General features: G+C 39.0%; 1 protein-coding gene across 4 annotated transcripts in view; it reads left to right on the forward strand.

The window, feature by feature from the left end:
- The window catches only part of CCDC191 (coiled-coil domain containing 191), a 90,934-nt gene that overhangs the window by 17,403 nt on the left and 53,120 nt on the right, over window positions 1-20,411 (forward strand). For all 4 annotated transcript variants that reach the window (XM_058731351.1, XM_058731352.1, XM_058731354.1 and 1 more), the window contains 3 exons: window positions 1,506-1,729; window positions 4,727-4,877; window positions 16,917-17,107. In XM_058731351.1, the coding sequence (XP_058587334.1) occupies window positions 1,506-1,729; window positions 4,727-4,877; window positions 16,917-17,107 (566 nt within the window). The remainder of the gene's footprint in view (window positions 1-1,505; window positions 1,730-4,726; window positions 4,878-16,916; window positions 17,108-20,411) is intronic.

Genomic DNA, 20,411 nt, shown 5'->3' on the forward strand with positions numbered 1-20,411 from the left:
AAAAATAATGCTCATAAACTGAGGACAGGAAACAATTTAAGAAAACCAAAAAAGAGAACAATTGATTTTGAACAATGGAGTGGTGAACTAAACTTTATATTAGTTTGTATGTGATATTTTCTATTATAAATATGTAGATTGGTTTTGCTTGAATTTGGTTTTTGAACTGTGACATCAATATATTAATATCATGAATATTCTAGTGAGTGTTATAATGATAATTCTTTTCCAGACAACTGAAAAATTCACTCATTTTGTGATTATAATTTGAAAGGGAGGACAGATCTGAATTAAATCTAGTTCAGCTGTTTTGAATTAGAAAGGCATATGGGAACTTTCTTTTCTTCAAAGGGAATAAATAGTGGGTTATAGGAAAAAGATGCATCTCCACTCTTTGTAGGGGAACTTTAGGAAATCAGAATGACCAAGTCTTTTCCACATGTCCAGAACTAAGACTGAACTAAAATAATTGCATATACATTTTATGCTACCTTTTTATAACTCTGAATTTCTGATTGTTTTAAATTATTAAGATGTGCCTAATCAGCACTGGAGATATTAGAAAAATGGGTAGAAGTATGATCCTTTTGGGTTTGTGAAAAAAGGGAGGAGAGAAGGTTTAATAAGAGATTGTCTTCTCATAAGTGGAGAGTAAGGTGAGGGTAAAGGTAAGTGACCTAGGAGGGAAAGGAGCACTCCTGTACTTACAGTTAGCCAAGCCTCTACAGAATCAGTATGCTTGAAAAATTGACTGTGCTTATTCAGAAATACCTGTGAAATTCATGGTTTTGATTTCCAAATAAGAGCCAGAATCATTGATATATTTAAATAATGATAAAAACGAATAAAGGGTAGGGGGCACCTGGGTGGTTCCGTTGGTTGAGCATCCAGCTCTTGATTTGGGCTCAGGTCATGGATTGAGCCCTGCGTATGACTCCATGCTGAGACTGGAGCTGCTTAAGATTCTCTCTCTCCCTCCTTCTACCCTTCTCCCCCACTCGCTCTCGTTCATTCTCTCAAATAAAAAAAAAATTTTTTTTTTAATGAATAAAGTGTGTGGTGTTCTTAAAGCAGTATATCACTGTTCTATCCTTCACAATGTAGCCTCCCCCAAATATCCATATTCTTTCTTAAATTATAATCAGCCTGCAGACCAGGCCCAAATGAACAGCAGTAGTGTATATCTTGGAAAACTTTAGGGGTCAGAAATTATTACTAAGTAAGCATCCAGAATGTGGCATCTGACCCATTAGATTTTCAACTTTTCCGTGATGCAAATCATTCCCAGACTCTTTGGGAGTCCTCCTACCTGACTTCATCTAGACTTTTGAATTGGTTCGTACCCAGTAAACATGAATTCTTCCTATCTTTCTGATAAACAGTGGGCTTCTGGGCCAGAATGTTTCAAACTGGGCATATTGTGAACTTGAAAATGTATTCTAAGCTTTTGCATATCCTTTTCTACTTGAAAGGCTGCATTTCACCCTTGTTGTATTCTCTTTAAGGTAAAAGAAAATCGCCTAAGACGTGAGAAAGAACTAGAGCGCCAGAGAATTGAAAAGACCCTGAAAAAATCAGCGTTGTTAGAGGCTCAGTATTTGGTGCAAGAAGAGAAGAGAAAGAAGGCTCTGGTGGCCAAGAAAGAGGAGGAGGAGATTCAAAGGGAGATGGTAAAGCTGCGGAGGGAGATAATTGAGAGGAGACCCACTGTGGAAGAAGCATGGAAAATGTAAGCCGGTCGTGGTGAGCAGTGTGGAGTTTTTTTGTTTAAGCAGTCATTTTGGAAGTACTCTAAAAAAAATGGACATTGTAATAGCAAAACGCAAAAGAGAAATCACCCACCATTCCAGTATCTTAACAGATTATTTAACATTTTTCTGTTTCCTCTGGGTCTTGATCCCTTTACATACTTAAAGTACATTTAATTTGTTATTTTCCTTGTCATAATTAACATATTGCCCAGAGTCCTGAGGTCTGTGTATTACCCCACTGAGTTCCTAGACCATAGTTTATGTAATGACCTCCCCGCCCAACCTGATATGCATTTCAACTCTTTCAGGTTTGTCACCATGTAATAATGCAGTGAGCTTCCTTAAGCATAGAGCTTTTTATATTCTTAGGCATGTAATTACTGAGTTAAACGGTACAGGCCTTTTAATGAACCTTGAAACATTGCCAGATTGCTTTCGAAATGCGTTATACTTATTTACACTATTGCTGGCAGTGGGCCAGATTAGTACACTCTTCTCAGCATTGGGGAGTACTATCACTTTCAGTATTTTTGCACTTTTAATAGGTATTATATTAGTTAGTTTGTATTTCTTTCATTACCTGTATATTCGCTCACTGTGCCTCAGCCTGTGTGAATTGTGTATCTTACCTTCTGATGATCCTACAGAATCCTCATTGCCTTCCAGCCACTGATCAAGAACGGGAATATCTGACATAAGAGGAAAATCAAAATAGTCTTCACTGGATGTAGTACTATTATGTACTATCCTTATGCAGAAAATGAGTTTCCTAAATGAAATACATAACTAATGTATTTATTCTGAGAAACAGCACTGATGCATAAATTGGAAAAACCTTGGAGCAACATGCCTCAAGTGACTGAATACTCAAAACTCAAAGGCTAGAAAGACCTATTAGATAATCCCTTCCACCCCACCAGCCTACACAGCTTTTCCCCCTGTGTTCTTGATTGCTCTCATTCTACCCAATTTAAAACAGCTCGGCAGTGGATGTGGGCTTCACTCTTCCAAGTGCCAGCCTCAGGCTTCCTCCAGACGCCATTCCTTTCAGAAAGCAATCAACAGTGTTTTAGGGAGTTTCTCGCTAAGGGCAACCTTACTTTTCAGGTGGCTCTTAAACCCTGAAAAATCTAGGCAGACCTAAAATAAATTATGAAAACAGGTAACATTTGATTGTAACAGGATGCTCTGTTCAGAGTGGGCACTCATCAAATGTTCACTGACCACTCATTTCTTTTAAAAGTTAAAATCTTGTCCATGAGTCCAGCGATTCAGATAATATGCTCTACTGCTAGCAGATGAACTGATTTTAAACGTTCTAGAAAGTAATTTGGCAATAAACAACAAGAGCCGTAAAAATGGTGTTATCACTTGACCTGGGAGTTCCAGTCTTAGGAAAACTCTCCTAAGAAAATGATCAGAAATCCAGGCAAAGATTTGTGCACAAAGATTATTAATATAATATTATTTATGATCAACATTAATAAATATTAGAAAAATTGATAAAAATGGTGGTACAATCAGATATCACTGACATATTGTCAGTGTTTGTTTTCTGGGTGGAAATATGGATGGCTTTTATAGCTCTGGTGTTTCACAATGAGCAGCTATTACGTTCATAACATATTGTAATGTTATTTTAGAAAATCAGATCCATCGTATTAGAACTGTATTTCTTTAAATGGCCACTATGATCTGTCTACAAGTGTCTAATATAACATTATTATGGCATCTGGAGAGAGTCAGTAAAATTTTATTATTGATAGACCTTTTTAATTTTTTTGTAAGCTATCCTAAATCTGCTTCCCTACATAGTTTCAAAGTATCTCCTCTAAGAAATCTTTAATTACAAAGGGAAAAATGGCAACTTTACACTGGAGAGGCCCCTTTAACCAAGTGATGGTCAACAGCACAAGTAATAAGATACAACATTGTGCATCCCCTGTATGTATAGGAGAATTAATGAGAGCATGTTTATAGAGTATTCTGGCATCCCTCTCTCAGTTTGAGTTTCCACAACTGTGAAGTGAAATTCAGAAAGACCTGAGTTTTCACAGCTGGTTTGTGGGCCAAAGCACATAAATCCTGAGTCCTGACTAGGTGCTGTGTATACGACATCATCTTACACACATACATGTACACGTACTTTAGTACATGCCAGTAAGAAAGCAGTGGCTGTGAGCTTGCTTGAATTGGCAGGTGTGAGAGAGATGACCTGGGTGAGAAAGAATAGATGGGTGAGACAGGGGATGACCAGAGACATGAGCAACACATTTACTGAGAGATTCCTGTCACTTGTTGAAGGCCTTTTATTAATTGTTATTCTATTTTTTTCTCTTTTCAGCTGTTTTAGAATTAATATAAATTCCCTTCCCTCTTTACTCAAGAATACCTGATTCTTTTATTATTTTTTCCCCTAGAAGCCTTGTAAAAGCCTTGGAGTAAAATTCTCATCCCTTTCTTACCTAAGGTCCTTTTTTGTCTCTCCCTCAGAAGAAAGAGAACTTATGTCTACAGTAGAAAACACCTAGGAGTTGTTAACTCTCAAATTTTGATCAAAGTATCGCTCAGTGGTAAACTCAGTAAAAATACTTTGCCAAAGGGGCACTTGGCTGGCTCAGCCCAGAGAATGTGTGACTCTTGATCTCAGGGTGAGTTTGAATCCCACATTGGGTGTAAGAGATTATTTAAATAAATAAATAAATTTTTTGAAAACTTTACCAAAATATCTATAGGGCCTTCTATTTTTCAGAGTATAACAGTTTTATTTCATTTAGTGTATATTTTATAAAGGAGTAAACTAAGGCTCACAAAAAAAAAAAAAAGAAAAATCATCCTACTATGGACTTTTAGAACCAGATCTAAAAATCTGTCTTCTGATGGAAAATTCAGTGTTCGTTCCACTATGGTAGGGTGTAATTGCCCATTGTTAAGTCTCTTGTTCCTACATGTATTTTTAAAACTTTTATTAACAGAGAGAAGAAAAAGCAGGAAGAAAATTCTCAAAACAATACAGAAGAAAGCATCTTTCAAAGTGATCATATTCTGGATGAAGAAAAAATGGCAAAAGAAAGAAAGAAGAAACTGAAAGAGTTATTAATCCAGACTTTCAAGGAAAATCATCAGGTAGGAATTGTAACATACCTTTATTCAGCATAAATGACAGAGGGCTCTCTATCAGAGATACAACAGTGTCACACTAAGCCCAACTGAGGCCTCACTGCAAATACCAGAATTGCCCACACCACTATGCTGCCCAGCAGGCTTAGGGCCTGGGGCAGTGCTCCATGGACCAAGAATTCCCTGGTCCCAGGGCTATTCTTATATGTACTCTGTGTGATCCTGGGAAGTCAGGTGTGAATTTGGGATGGCTTCCTAAATTATTACCCATTTCAGAGTAGCATGGAACCACCAGTGAGGTCTCTGATAGGTTTCGAAAGCTCGGCTTCTACGGTCTTCTGGATTATTCAGAAGAATTACTCAGAAAGTCACTTGCTTTCTGGTAGCTATGATCTTAAAGCAAGATACACTTTTCCTTTTCATGGTCTGCATTTTCTTTTACTCTTTTCTCCCTCTCTTTTACTTTCACTTTTTGTAAAATTAACTGGTCAATTTTTTATTGACAAATGAGCATCTTTTCCAGGCCATTTGAGCATAAATTTGTTTCAGTGAAGTGGGATTCACAATAGTGTGCGTTTGAGGCTTAAAACATGTCAGGTGTGGAGCACCTGCGTGGCTCAGTCGGTTAAGCATTTGACTTTGGCTCAGGTCGTTATCTCACAGTTGGTGAGTTTGAGCCCCGCATCGGGCTGTGTGCTGACAGCTCAGGGCCTGGAGCCTGCTTTGGATTCTGTGTCTCCCTCTCTCTCTGCCCCTCCCCCACTCACACTCTGTCTCTCAAAAATAAATAAATGTTAAAAAAATTTTTTTAAAAACATTTCAGGCGAAAGGGATTACTTGGAGGATTTGTAAAATGAGAAGGTTGGATGAGAAAAGATAAACATGGATATATTTTATGTCTTTTATAACACCCACCTATGGCTTTAGACTTTGCTGAAATTCAGCAAACAGTAGTGGAATGAATGCAGGAATGCATGGATTTAACAAGAGAAAAGAGAATGTCAGGATGATATTGAGGAGTTTAATAAATGTAGGACAGATTTACAAAAGCCCTGAAAATCAGAAACAGGAATTTGAATATAATATTGATAACTAGGATATGAGCGACAAAGTAAAGGAGTGTAAGCAATTTAAAAAAAGAAAGAGGGGAGCACCTGAGTGGCTCAGTCAGTTGAGCTCCAACTCTTGGTTTCAGCCCAGGTCATGATCTCATGGTTCGAGGGTTCAAGCGCCACATCAGGCTCCACACTGACAGTGCACAGCCTGCTTGGGATTCTCTCTCTCCCTGTCTCTCTTCCCCTCTCACTTCCCCAACTCACATGCTCGTTCTCTCTCAAAAAACAAAAAAAACCTTAGACACATTTGATGGAGGCATTTTGGACTGATGGGCAAAAAGTCATAATTGTTGAGATATAAACCAACAAGATTTCTGGTTAGGGTTTTGGCTTTAGGAATAGAGAGGGTAACATAGTAGGAGGAAATATTAAGAATTGGGATTAACCTTTTGAGAAAGATTGGCAAGGACTCTTAGATGCTGCATCTTTCACAAGACAGATGGCATTGGTGTGTCCCCCTAAAATAACAGTTCAGATTTCTGAAGGAAAATAGGAAAGGAGATGAGTACTCAGGGGGCCATCTAGAGAATGCGTGAGGAAAACGTGCCATGGTATATTGTCCAACCAATGAGAGATTAATAAGACATGTGTTCTCTGTAAGCTTAAGTTTTAAATTTTATTGAAGTACACTGTACAGGAAGAAATAATGTATGTTTTAGATAGAAGTGGCTAGGTATAAATTTTAGACATGTAAAGAGTTTTACGAAATTAATGGTCTACCTAAAAGAGATTACTCAGGTTTTTTTTTTTTTTTTTTAAGTTTATTTATTTATTTTGAGAGAGAGAGAACGAGCTGGGGAGGGGCTGAGAGAGAAGAGGACAGAGGATCTGAGGTGAGCTCTGAGCTGTCAGCGCAGAGCCACGTGGGGGGCTCGAGTTCACAAGCCATGAGATCATGACCTGAGCTGAAGATGGATGCTTAACCGACTGAGCCACCCAGGTGCCCCCAGATTACTCAGTTTTAAAAGGACCAGCCATGGGGTGTCTGGGTGGCTCAGTCGGTTAAGTGTCCAACTTCGGCTCAGGTCATGATCTGTGAGTTCAAGTCCCTCATCAGGCTCTGTGCTGACAGCTCAGAGCCTGGAGCCTGCTTTGGATTCTGTGTCTCCCTCGCTCTCTGCCCCTCCCCCACTCACGCTCTGTCCCTCTCCCTCTCTCAAAAATAAATAAACATTCAAAAAAAATTTTTTTAAAGGACCAGTCAGGAATTCCTGGGTGACTTAGTCAGTTGAGCATTGGACTGTTGATCTTGGCTCAGGTCATGATCCCAGGGTCATGGAATCAAGCCCTGAGTTTAGCTTGGAGCCAGCTTAAGATCTCTCTCTCTCTCTCTCTCTCTCTCTCTCCCCCCCTCCCCCTCCCCCTCCCCGTCTCCCTCTCCCTCTTCCTCCCTCTCTCTCCCTCTCCCCCTTTACCCATCCCCCACATGCACACATATTCTCTCTTTAAAATTAAAAAATTAAAAAACGATCAGCCAGTATAATTTAAAAATTTGAGACTATGAGTAAATGATCTCTACTTCACACAGATTCTGCTTAGTGATCCTATACTTCATTGTTTTTAAGTTATTTTGAAATAATTGTAGACATACAGAAAAGGTTGCAAAAACAGTACACAGAGTACCTGAATACCCTTCACCCAGCTTTCCCCAATGTTACCATCTTATGTAAGCATAGCATAAATATCAAAACTAGGAAATTAACCTTGGTACAACACCATTAAATACATTAATTAAACCACAGACCTTATTAGGATGTCACCAGTTTTTTCACTAATGTCCTTTTTTCTATTCCAGGACTCAGTCCATAATTCTACATTAGGGAATACCTAGGAGTATATATACCTAGGACTCAATCCATAATTCTGTTTCATCTAGTTGTCACATCTTCTTTGTCTCTTCCAGCTTTGTGACAGCTCCTCAGTCTTTCCTTCTCTTTTATGACCTTGACATTTTTTTAAGGGTACTGATCAGGTATTTTGTAGAATGTCTCTCAGTTGAGGTTTTCTGATATTTTCTCCTGCTTAGATTGAGATTATACATTTTTGGTGAGATTACTTAAAGAAGTGATGCTGTGCCCTTCTCAGTATCGTATCAGGATGTACAAGTGTTAATATGCTAGGTTTCTATACTATAAAGTTACTATTTTTCCTTTGCAGTGTCTTAGAAGAAATATTGTAAAACTATGCAAATACCCTGTTTCTTCTTAAACTTTCACTTACTAATTTGGCATCTATAGGTAGATAGATCTTGCCTGCAACATTAATGTATTTGTCTAATGATGATTTTGTATTTCCCTCATTTCTTTTCCATTTATTAACTGAAATTCTTCTAGAAAGAAAACCTGTCCTTTCTCCCCAATTTATTTATTTATTCAATTACCTACTTTTATCAGTATGGGCTCCTAGATAGGTATTTTATTCTATGGGTTATAATCTATTATTATTGTTGTTTACTTTGTACTCAAATTGTTCTAACTTTGGCCATTGGGAAATCTTTCAGGTTGACTTCTTTGTTCTTTCAAAATATTTCCATTGTTTTGGGGGCACTTCCTTTCTTTCTGGCACCATAGGACATTCCAGGCCCATCTTGTATTTTCCCTGTTCCAGCCCTGGAATGAACCACTTCTACACGGAACTCTGGTTTCTTTATTGGAGAATAGTATTTAGAAACCAAGATCTGAATAGTAGGTGCTCTCCATGCTCCTGGGGTGTCATTGCTTGGCAGACAGAGCTGGGAAACATATGTGTGTGTAGTAACCCACGCATGCACCCACATTATTTGTATTTCTGTGTCTGCCTATCTGTATACATACTAAAATCCGTGAGTTCATACTGGTATCTCTAATTCCAGTGCAGTAACACAGGGGTCATGCTATTCTTCCCTCTTCCTTATTTATAACTTATTTCTATAACTGTCTGTATGTTTATTAAAATAATCATAAGTTCATAATGATACCTTCAACTCTAATCCAGCACCACGGGTTTCAGTATAGCCCCTCCCCCTTGCTGATTTAGAATTCCTTTTTCAGACAGTGAGAAACCTGACACCCATTATCAAAAATCTATTTACTTATTCTAATTTACTATAGAAGTAGTTTCAGAATTGCCAACCCATACTGCTATGTAAACAAATATACTAACCAGAGTATAGTATTTGTACATTATCTTCATTTTCAATCTTATGCAGCCAGAATATTGTTACTTAGGTTGGTTCTGTTCTTCCCCTTCCCCTCTCCCTTCCCTTCAGTGTGATTATGTTGTTCATTTGTAATATTGTCAGTGAACCTGTAATTCTGATTTCTCCAGTGTATATGAGTATAACTGAGACATGGAGAGAATCCACCTACCAGACTCCTCCGGCTTTTACATAGACTTGGCTGGAGACAGGATAGGCCTCTGGTAAATGCCATGGAGTAGCTCATTACCTTGGCCCTAGTCCACATTCCTACCCTGGTTCTAAAGGAGCCTAAAGCTGCCCTTGGGAAATGAAACTTAAAACACTCAGCAGCCTAAGTATGATCACAGGATAAAAAGGGGGAAAATGCCTAGCTGGCTTGCAGAGAGTGACTAGATAGCAGGAAACTCTTGTCAGCACCCTCAAAATGGTTCACTGGCACAAACCCAACAGCCAGCTATACAGAGTATTTACAGGAAGACTGGAAAGAATCTGTTTCTAGGAGTTCTAGTTCAATCTCCTTTAATTCTTGTAATTCTTTGTGCTTTGACTCTGGATTCTATTTGTTCCCCCCTAAACAATCTCTTAACATCACATTTGGGCCAAGTTATTTAATAGGAGACTTTCTGAGAGAAACTGAGTGAGCCCTCTTATCCAAACAAAAGCTCAGGTGCAGCACTATGCATGCGTCTTTCCCACATACTTCATTGCCAGCTCTCTTTGTTTTATTAAAAACATCTGTTTTTGCATAGAAACTCTCTACTTCCATTTTCTCTCCTAGTTTCTCTTTGATCTTGCAGTGAAATCTCTTAGGGAGATTCAGCAATCCACATGTCATTGCTAATTAGCAGAAACAACAAGGGATTAACTATGAAACTCATACTATTTGGAAAATGGCCTTCTGAATTCTTGCCCTATCTTGAAATACATTTTATGTCTTGTTAATAAGATAAGAAAGTCTATGAAACAAGACTTGGGAAAGTTGAAGAGAACAATGAAACATGGGTTAATACTAACTGAAATCTTAACTCTGTGGGGGAGGGTTTTGGTTTGCTTATTTGGTTGGGTTTTTCTGTTAGAGAGTAAGATAATAGTGACCCCCCAAGAAATCATTGTTAATGTTATGCTTATGGCATAGCGCCTTCCAAAAGGCCACCCCAAACTAAACCAAGGGAACATGGGGATATATGGAAAAGAAGCCTAGATTTTTCTAACAAGATGATGAAAACAGTAGTTAAGTACCTCATTTATATAGCACAATTCATCCCTAGAGATCTTAGTTACATCGGGACTGCCTACACACCACTGAGGTAAAGCCATTTCTGAGCTGAAACATAGCAACCATCCTCTCAGCAATGTTGTCTGTGTTTGGGGAAAGAAATGAAGGAAAAGCCTTTTTGCAAATAAAACTGTAGGGAAAGAAATGTCAGGCACACACATGAAGGACATTGGCTCTAAGCTATTGGTGAAGACCATGTGTGGTATCATTTTAGGAGGGGTTTGAAACATTATTATGTTTTACTTCATGTAGCTAACTCTGGAAAATATCCAAGTAAAATTTGACTGGTATTAGTAAGGAGGTTGTTTATTTTGTTGTTCTGCTCTTCCTTACCCTCATCCTCTGAGTAACTAGGGTTTCCCATTCTCACAGAAGGGACAGTGAGAGTCAGGTTACCAAAATATCGTGCTGGGGTTTTGCTTTTCAAAATGCCATGAAGCTGTTTGATCCAGAGGTTCCAATTCATGTATATGTAATTGTCTTTTGAAAAAAGTTCTGATTAAATTCTGCTTTAAAAAAAAATAAGAGCTTTTGGCATAAATGGAGCCCATTCTATAAAATTTTATGAGTTGACTATCATTTCCCCTAAATGCTAGATATTTTGGGTGAATATATATAAGGATCTTGAGAACCATATTAGTAGAAACAAATGACATTACATCATTGTCTTACTGTCAGACTACCCTGGAGGTGAACCTAACATTTGTCTAATATATTCTGAGATGAGCTGTACTCTCAGCATAGTTTGAGGGTGTGTGGCTGGGGTGGGAGAATGCACAGGGAGTGGGGATTGGTAGGAGGGAAGAAATTTGGAAGAGGAAGAGAGAGGAAAAGAGAGAGGTGATGGGAAGCAGTGGGTCTGCCCTCCCTAAGACAGGAGGCCCTGAAAACTGGTCTAAGCTGCATTGAGGAAGGAGCCTTATCCTAATGAATAGTCAGGTTATAGGCTATATCGTGATCATTCTTTAAAAGATCCAGGGATATTTGTTGGTTAACAATTTACTGTATGAGGATGCCTAGGTGGTTCAGTCGGTTAGGCATCCAACTCTTGATTTCAGCTCAGGTCATGATCGTGGTTCATGAGTATGAGCCCCACATCTGGCTCTGTGCTGACAGGTGTGGAACCTGCTTGGGATTCTCTCTCTCCCTCTCTCTCTCTCTGCCCCTCCCCTGCTTGCACTCTCTCTCTCTCTCAAAATAAATAAATAAACTTAAAAAAAAAAAAAAGAATTTACTATATGGTAAGACTAAGCAACTTCTTTCTGAAATTGTACTATTTCTGAAGAGAAGCAGAATTAGATAATTAAAGCAACATTATTGCTTAGCAGAATTAAGAATTTACAAAATGCCCTAATGTTGGCAAATACACAGTGACACATATATGTGTGATGTGATTTAATGTCTGATGTATAGAATTTATTTTTAAATACTCCAGGGGAAAAAAAAATGAATGGAGGAGACGTAAAACAAGATTAGCAAAATGTTGATAATTTTTGAAGCTGAATGAGGGGTTTATTCTTCTACTTTTGGGTATGTGTGTTAAATTTCTGTAATAAGGGGTATTTTTGTGTGTGGGATTTTTTTTTTTTTAAGTTTAAAAAAGGAAGGAGAAAAAAGCTAAGTACAGAAGTTAAAAGAGCATCACACCTTCCAGGATATAACAAAAGTAGCTTTTTGTCTGTAACTGGTGTTAACATTTTGCACAGCGGTTTTGCACAGTGGTAGTTGTCCAATTGTAGGCCTTTGGGCTTCTCCGTGGAACCAGGCGTTGTCCAAGTCTCAGTGCTGTGGGCAGGGAACTGAATGTATTTTCCCTAATGTAATTAATTATAGGAGTATTTAACGTTGGGGTAGAGGACACAATGACTTCCTCTCTTTTCTTTGGGGCGTAATGATGAAAATCAGGAATAGGGTGCGTCACAGGGTACTCCTTCCCAGGGGCATGCATTTTTGCCTGAATAAGGATCTTCCTTTCCCCCCGCCCCCAGGATTGCATAGGTTCTATGGGGCCTTTAGCCTAGCTCTATTGGTCCCCAAAAGGAAAATAGTTGAGGATTGCCTCCTGTTGTAGCCATAGAGTGCCTGTTCCTCTTGGCCAGGGAGCAGCAAGGGGTCACCTGGGGCCCCACAGAGCCTGTGGCTTTATTGCTAACATCGGAGCCTTGGTCAACTCCCGTCCAGCACTAGTTGCACCACAGTTAGTTCAGTTCTGTTCAGCAGAAATAAACTGTAAACTTGTTGACATTTTTGTCCTCTTTACAATGCATTGTTTATTTTTCCATGACTGAGAATTTTGATGCAATTATCACGGAGATTTCTGACAAAAGGGAAATAGCTGAGGAATTTTGATGAGTTCCCCACTTCATTAATCAGAACAAGCGTCTCTAGTGACAGGGTCAGAATTACAACGAAGATTAGATAGCAAATTGCTGTTCCACCTGATGCCAATCATTCCCCACGACAGCAGTGTGATTACACGTCAGGGAAGAGCTTTTCTTGCCAACAAAATGAGGGCAACTCCAGTGCAGGTAATAAATTTAGCAGGGCGAGCTGTCATTTCTCCTCTTGAGTGGAGTCCTTAACGATCAGAGGATGTCTTATGGAAGATTTTGAGAGGATGAGAAGCATTTCCCTTAAAAACTTACTCAATTTCACTTTGTGTGGTATTTTATTTTATAAATTATTATAGATATGTATTTAGGAACAGTCTTTCCCACAGTGATTTTCTGTATTTTACTTACCTGTACGAAGCCTTAACTCTCACCACAACTACGTTAAAAAGATGTGCAAGTTAGTGAAAAGAATATATGACCGTAGTTGAAAATCTGTCAGAAACAAAACATGGTACAGAAATAAAGGAACTAAGTAAGAAATGGAGGGAGGTCAGAATAGTTGTCTGATGAGTTAAAACATTAAATTCTGAGGGGCGCCTGGGTAGCTCAGTTGGTTAAGCGTCGGACTTAGGCTCAGGTCATGATCTCACGGTTCATGGGTTCGAGCCCCACGTTGGGCTCTGTGCTGACAGCTCAGAGCCTGGAGCCTGCTTTGGATTCTGCGTCTCCTTCTGTCTCTCTGCCCCTCCCCTGCTCATGCTCTGTCTGTCTCTCTCTCTCTCTCAAAAATAAATAAACATCAAAAAAAAAAAAAAAAACCCATTAAATTCTGAAACCAAATTTATTGAATAATATGTATTAAACAGAATGTATTCCTCTTCCAACACAGTTGTGACTTTCAATAATAGTTCTTGTTTCAAAGAGCAAAAGGATAGAGCACTATTGTAGTGGCACTGAAGAGGAGAAGCAGGCCCGGGAACAGCAGGGACTCAGCTGGGGGGAGAGGTAATAGAGAGAATAAATAGATCATGACTATGGAAGTATGCCACTTCTCATCACTTCTAAATAAAAGCAGAGTGCTAGCATCTTCCAGAGAAGACAGGACTGAGAGTATTTTCCTTTCCCAAATACGTTCCTCCAAGTACATTTATGGGAATCCTATTTGCCCGAATAATGTTTGCCATGAATCAAGAATAACTAAGTGGCTATTTTTGATTCATACTTTTATTTATTTTTTTTTACTTTAATGAGATTGCTCTTTTGAGTAGTCAGGAAAGACCAATCACAAGTGAATTTCGAGAAAGCAGTTGCTGTGAGGGCTCCTGGGTGGCTCAGCTGGGTGAGTTTCCAATTCTTGATTTCTACTCAGGTCATGATCCCAGAGTTGTGGAATCAAGCCCTGCATTGGGTTCTGCTCTGAGTGTGGAGACTGCTTAAGATTCTCTCTCTCCCTCTGCCACTCTCCCCTTCTCATGCTCTCTCTCTCTAAAATAAAATGTATTAAAAAAAAGAAAAGAAAGACTCACAGCAACTGCTTTCTTGTCACTTTGCTGTTACTAACTTTTATGTAGTGAAACTGAAATATAGATCGTTAAAACTGATCATTTTGCTCTTAAAGTCTAATCTTAACTATTTGAAAGACATATAATGACAATAGCATTTATTAACACAAATTTTGCCCTTTTAAATTCACATATGTTCCAGCAGTGCTCTTCTACCATAGTAAGGTATATATTGCGTTTTTTCTCTTTCAGTATAAAAGCAGCAAAAAATTTGCCCTTCATTTTTAAAAAGAAGACTTTTTGCCTAATATAGATTGGGTCATCAGGATGCCAGAATATTTCAGTATTAACCTTAGGTATGCCACTAGCTTTTCACTCTGTGAATTTAGTGATTAACCGTTCTCTACTTGAAGTTTAGCTTTGTAAAGTAAATCATAATATCTGCAGTCTCTCCATTTGGTAATGATGGTCTACAAATTAATAAAACAGTGCATGTAATATTGTGCTTACAGCAATGCTTTGAACTTTGTACACAAAGAATATAGAAATCCAAGAAGGACACTATTAATAGTGTTATTATTGTCCAGGTGGATTATGTTTATACTATTTCATCATTAGAAACATTCCAGGAGTTAAAATTAGAGATAGCTACACACAGAATATTTCATCAGATCGTTCAGGAGGAATATCTTAAATGAATCTGGTATTTTCTTTTGACAATGACACACAAGTTAACAATATATTTTTTTTCCATGGTCTATTTTGTGGGTTAGATAGGCAAATAATGCAAAAAGTATATCCCCTCAACTTGGTAGCTATGTGTCTTTTCTCTTTTATGACTGCAGGCATATCCTGTATTCAGCAAATGTCCCTTCCTCTCTCCCTCTCTTTTCCCTTCTTCCCTCTTTTCCTCCCTCCTTCCCTTCCTTCCATGGCATCTAAGGTAAACGTCTGCACAGTATTCCCTCATTTGACATAATGGAAAGGGAACAAGGGCTTTTTAAAGTTTGCCATGGTTTCTCCTGATAAATAACAATAGGGAAGATTTTGTAGTTTGTCTAAATGGAAATATAACTGAATTCTTGTTATTCCTGGACAAATGGTCTATTTCTAAGAATTCCAACATATGCTTCCTTCCTAATGTTATCAATCTTTCAATTTATATATCCTCTCTCCCTATAATCTCTCAAAAGGAGAGATTATATCTTAACTTTGTTCAGAGTTCCCAAATTTAAACGCAGTGGTGGTTGCTTACTAAATGTTGAAATAGTGAAAGATAAGTATTGTTACACAGATAGAAGCAGTAAGTACAGATGATCCTGGTAGAGCTAACAAGTGCTTGAAGCTGGTCATTAGGCGTTCCCTATACTTCCCACAAAGTCACTTTCTATGAAGTTACTTTGTGTTTTATTGCTACCAACACGGATTTTCCATATCCATTCATGGGACCCACTCCCTTCCTTCTGGAGGCTCACAGTCTAGTAGAAACCAGTGAACAGGTGATTATAATACAGTGTAATGAGAGTTTTGATAGAAGAAGCAGAGGTTGCTGAGAACACAGTGGAAGGGCACTGAGATTTGCAGAAAGTAGTTGGTGATAGGAGAACTTCCAGGGAGAAGTGAGTCCTGAAGTATTCAGGTAAAGAGAGGGCAGAAATGGAGGACCAAGAAATTGGTATGAACATAGGAAGGTGTTAAGCAGTGTGGTTGATATAAGGCCAAGAGCTGAAAGTTACGTGATGTGGGAACATTAAGTTTACTGTGAAGGTGGAAGATGAAGGCCACGACTAGATCTCAGAGATTTTCTTAAACCAGAGAGTAAAGTACTTCTCTGGGGATATCTTTAGGGTCAGTGGAATTTGTCTTACTTGTTGTCAGATGCATGGAGTGGAAGATCACAAGTGTCCTGAGCATCTAGTCTCTCTAGACCTGCTCACCAAAGCTCTCCCATGGTCATGGTAGCCCAGCTGAAGCTGTTTTAGCTATCCTGTTTCCAGACACCAGAGACCCCCATTCCATCCTCATGGGATCTTCTATATTCCTTTGTGTAGGATGTCAGCAGGTGTTAGTAACAGAAATTAACTAATTGGTTGGTACTTTATTTTATTAAGTTTATTTTATTTATTTATTGGGGAGGAGGGCACAGAGAGAGAGAGAGAGAGAGAGAAAATCCCAAACAGGCTCTGCACTGCCGGCACAGAGCCCGATGTAGGGCTCGAACCCATGAACTGTGAGATCATGACCTGAGCTGAAATCAAGAGTCAAATGTTTAACCCACTGAGCCACCCAGGCGTCTGAATCAGTTGGTATTTTAAGCTCCAAGACAAGTTGGCCATCCTCCTAGAAGCAGGTGTTTCAAGCTTTTCAAACAAGTCCCTTAACTGGGGTCTTAGATATGACTGCTACTCCAGCTTCCCAAAGGACTGGTGCCTGAGAATGAGAATTAAGTACTATAGTTTAAGCCATGAGCCTCAGCTGCATGACTTGAATAGTTATACTTGGTTCTCCTTCCATCAATACGACAGTTGCTAGATTTGTTAGAAAAAGTATGAGGGGGATACCTGAGGTGACAGCTCTCAGTATTAGATATTACAAACACTAGAGCCAATCAGTGGTGATTTTCCACATGTTTCCATTGCAGTGTCAAAAACGGTATTTCTCTGCCTGGCACAAGCTGATCCTTGATCATAGGATCAAGCTGGGAAAAGCTGGGACCCTGTCTGACTGGAAGTTTCAACTGAAAGTCCTGCGGGCCTGGAGAGACTACACAAGATCCCAGAAGTTGGCACGGGAGACTCAAGCCATGGAAAATTACCTTAGGGAAGAAAACAGGTACTGTTATCTGTACCATGAAAATCCTTCTGGTGTATTATAGGACATTTTTCCTCCTGAAGAATCCCAAAATAATCTAAAAATTATGTTCACTAGAATCATCTCATCCTTTATAAAATGTGGTAATCACTGTTTTTCTATATTACATCCCAAACTAGAATATTTTAACTGAGGGGCACCTGGGTGGCTCAGTCACTTAAGCATCTGACTCTTGATCTCAGCCCAGGTCTTAATCTCAGGGTCATAAGTTCGCACTGGGCATGAAGCCTGCTTAAGAAAAAGAAAAAGAAAAAGAAAAAAAAGAACATTTTAACTGAAAAGTATAAGCAAAGATTTCATTAAAATATACTGATGTACATGCTCTCCTTTTGAAGAAAACAAGTACTATGTTTTTTCCTTGCCCTCTGGATGTCGTAGCATTGCACCTTGGACCATTTTACCAATTCAGAAGACAGAGTTTGGTTTATATGCCAGTAATTCTCACTGATGGAAATACCTGTCTGCACGCTGAATGTTAATTAGGAACACAGGGAACATCCATCTGCCAAGGTGATTCCCCCCACTCCTCTGTCTTCTGTCCCACACCTTATTTAGAGGTTTTTGACACCTTTATATCAGCTCTCTCTTATGCTTGTGAATGACACAGAATTTGTCTTCAAATAAAACTTCCTTTGTTCCGTCATCTTAAAATTATATACATTTTCTTCTATTCATTTCCAAGTTTAGCTCTGCATCCTTGAACCAAAATCATGGGTATAGAAGGAACCATTTGTTTGTTTGGGGACAGGGGCAGTTTATGTGCTTATGTGTAATCACTTCTCTTACCAGCAACTCTTATTCAGGGTGAAAACTTGAATGAATTGTATGTGAAACCATTGTTATGTAGAAGGAAATGCTGCCCCCTGGAGTTGTGCAGCTGTGTGACAGCATCACGCCCTGGGGTGGATACACAGGAGTCTGAAGCCCTTTTATAGGGAAGACAAGATCTAGAAGCAGGACAGGGGCTGAGCAGCATCATAAACCATAAAGTGCATAAATCATCCCCTCTGCCACTGAGAACTTAGCAGAAGTAAGTGTCACACTGACTGAGCAGGCTCCTACAGAGTGCCAGGAAGGGCTTGATCAGGAAGGTGGGTCTTGAGCCGGACTTTGTACCATAAATAGGATATTCCTAGGTGGGGATGGGGAGATGAGGTAATGGCACTTGGTGTAGCCATTCAGGTTGGCCAGAGATCATCAAGATGTGGTTTCTCAAGTTCATCAATTTGTGAAAGGCCTTGAATGCCAAGACAAGGAGTTTAGGAATTCTTTGGTAAATAAAGGTGAAGTCTTGATAGTTTTTAAGCAGAGGGATGACTTAGTCAATTTCCCTTTCTTTACAGTATGCTAGGGGGAAAAAAAAAAAGGTCAGCTTAGAAAACTCTTTCCCATAATTCATTTCTAAGTTCTTAGGACCTAGCGATTCATATAAGGAATTGGGATGATAGCTTACTGAAAAAGGAATAGCTAGCAAGATATGCTGGGTAAAGGAGAGAAACTGGAGGTGCTGTAAAAGGGAAGTGACATGAATGATGGTATGAAGGGAGTGGAAACTGGGTGTTGAAGTTAAACATGGCTGTGAAATTTACATACCAGAAGAAACTTGTAGAAGAAAAACATGAAGAACTTGAGATTTCATTGCAATTAAACTGCTTAAATATGAAATCACTAAATGGGGATTTCATAATAGCATTATGTGCCAATTTTTTTTTTTAAGATCTTAGAACGTCTCGTATCTGTGAATTATTTTCAGGTGTCTATTTTTAAACATTCAGAATGGGTACTACATTTTTTTTAAGTGCCAGAGTTAGAAAATACTTAACTTGTAATAATTTTTTTACTACAGAACTTTAGAGCAAAAAAATTTAGAGCAGAAAGCCACCTCAAGGATCGTCTGATCCTGCCTGTCATTTTACATATGTTAAAAGTAAGGCCTAGAGGGGCGCCTGGGTGGCGCAGTCGGTTAAGCGTCCGACTTCAGCCAGGTCACGATCTCGCGGTCCGTGAGTTCGAGCCCCGCGTCAGGCTCTGGGCTGATGGCTCGGAACCTGGAGCCTGTTTCCGATTCTGTGTCTCCCTCTCTCTCTGCCCCTCCCCCGTTCATGCTCTGTCTCTCTCTGTCCCAAAAATAAATAAAAAACGTTGAAAAAAATTAAAAAAAAAAAAAAAAAAAAAAGTAAGGCCTAGAGAGAGTAAACGACTCTCTCAAGGTCCAAAGGGCAAGAGTAGCTAGTCCAGGACTAGACTCTGGTCTCTTTGCTTCTGATCCAAATGCTCTTTCCTGTACCACACTGCTTCTGTACTAAATGTTATATAACATCTAGGTGGTGGTTCCCCAAGACAGCTGTATTTTTCATTTGTGTGGCGATTTACTTTAGATGGCTGCAGACGAAAAATAAAGCAGTAATTAACAAATGACAAGACATGCTGGAAACATATTAGTAGTAAGAAGCTACTAGATACAAACCATCCTTTGTGCTGCTTTCCCAAATCCCTGGCCGTTCTGCAGGTTTTTCTTTGTTCTAGAAAGAAGGATGGGATATTAAAAGTGGGGAAAAGCTCTAAGTTAGCTACTGTAAGCAGAAACCAAGAAACATTAGTGGGATTGAGGGTGTCTGGAGAGCTGAGTTCTTTTCTGTGTTCATCAGAGTTTCTCCTAGTATCTCAGTAGACACCAAATACACATTTGCTGAATAATAAGTGAGTCAATGAGGAGTTTATTTGCTTCCTCTTTTGCAATTTAACTTGACAGTGTTTTCAAGTATTTTTTTTCCCCAAAGAATGAGCTCAAGGGATATAATGGGTTACTAACCATAGAAACTAAACACTTACCAGATTGGCAAAGCACAGGTGGTTCTGTGGCCCATCCACCTGGACATGGAAATTATTTGCCATGCCCGTTACTCAGATGTCAGCTGTGTCTTCATCCTCCAGCTCTTGCATCCGCACTTGTTTCTGACACCTGAGATTTCCCTCACTGGCCAGTTCCCCCATGCAAGGCCTAGCTTTCCTGGCTTCCTTCCTTCCTTCCATCCTTCCGTCCTCCCCTTTTTCCTTTCTTTAATTTTCTTTTGTTCTTTCTCCTATTTTTGTCTGTCTCTTTTCTTTTAAAAGTAGTTATGGTAATGGTGTTATAAAATTTCAATACAATATTATAATATAATCTCAACCTTAACAAATATTCCCAAACCTGAGAATTTACTTGCTTAGGTAATACAATAAAACCCTGGTGCACATGCTTAGTTAGACCCTTTGATGTGGTGGT

This window comes from Neofelis nebulosa, chromosome 5 (genome assembly GCF_028018385.1).
Source record: "Neofelis nebulosa isolate mNeoNeb1 chromosome 5, mNeoNeb1.pri, whole genome shotgun sequence".
Classification (NCBI taxonomy): domain Eukaryota; kingdom Metazoa; phylum Chordata; class Mammalia; order Carnivora; family Felidae; genus Neofelis; species Neofelis nebulosa.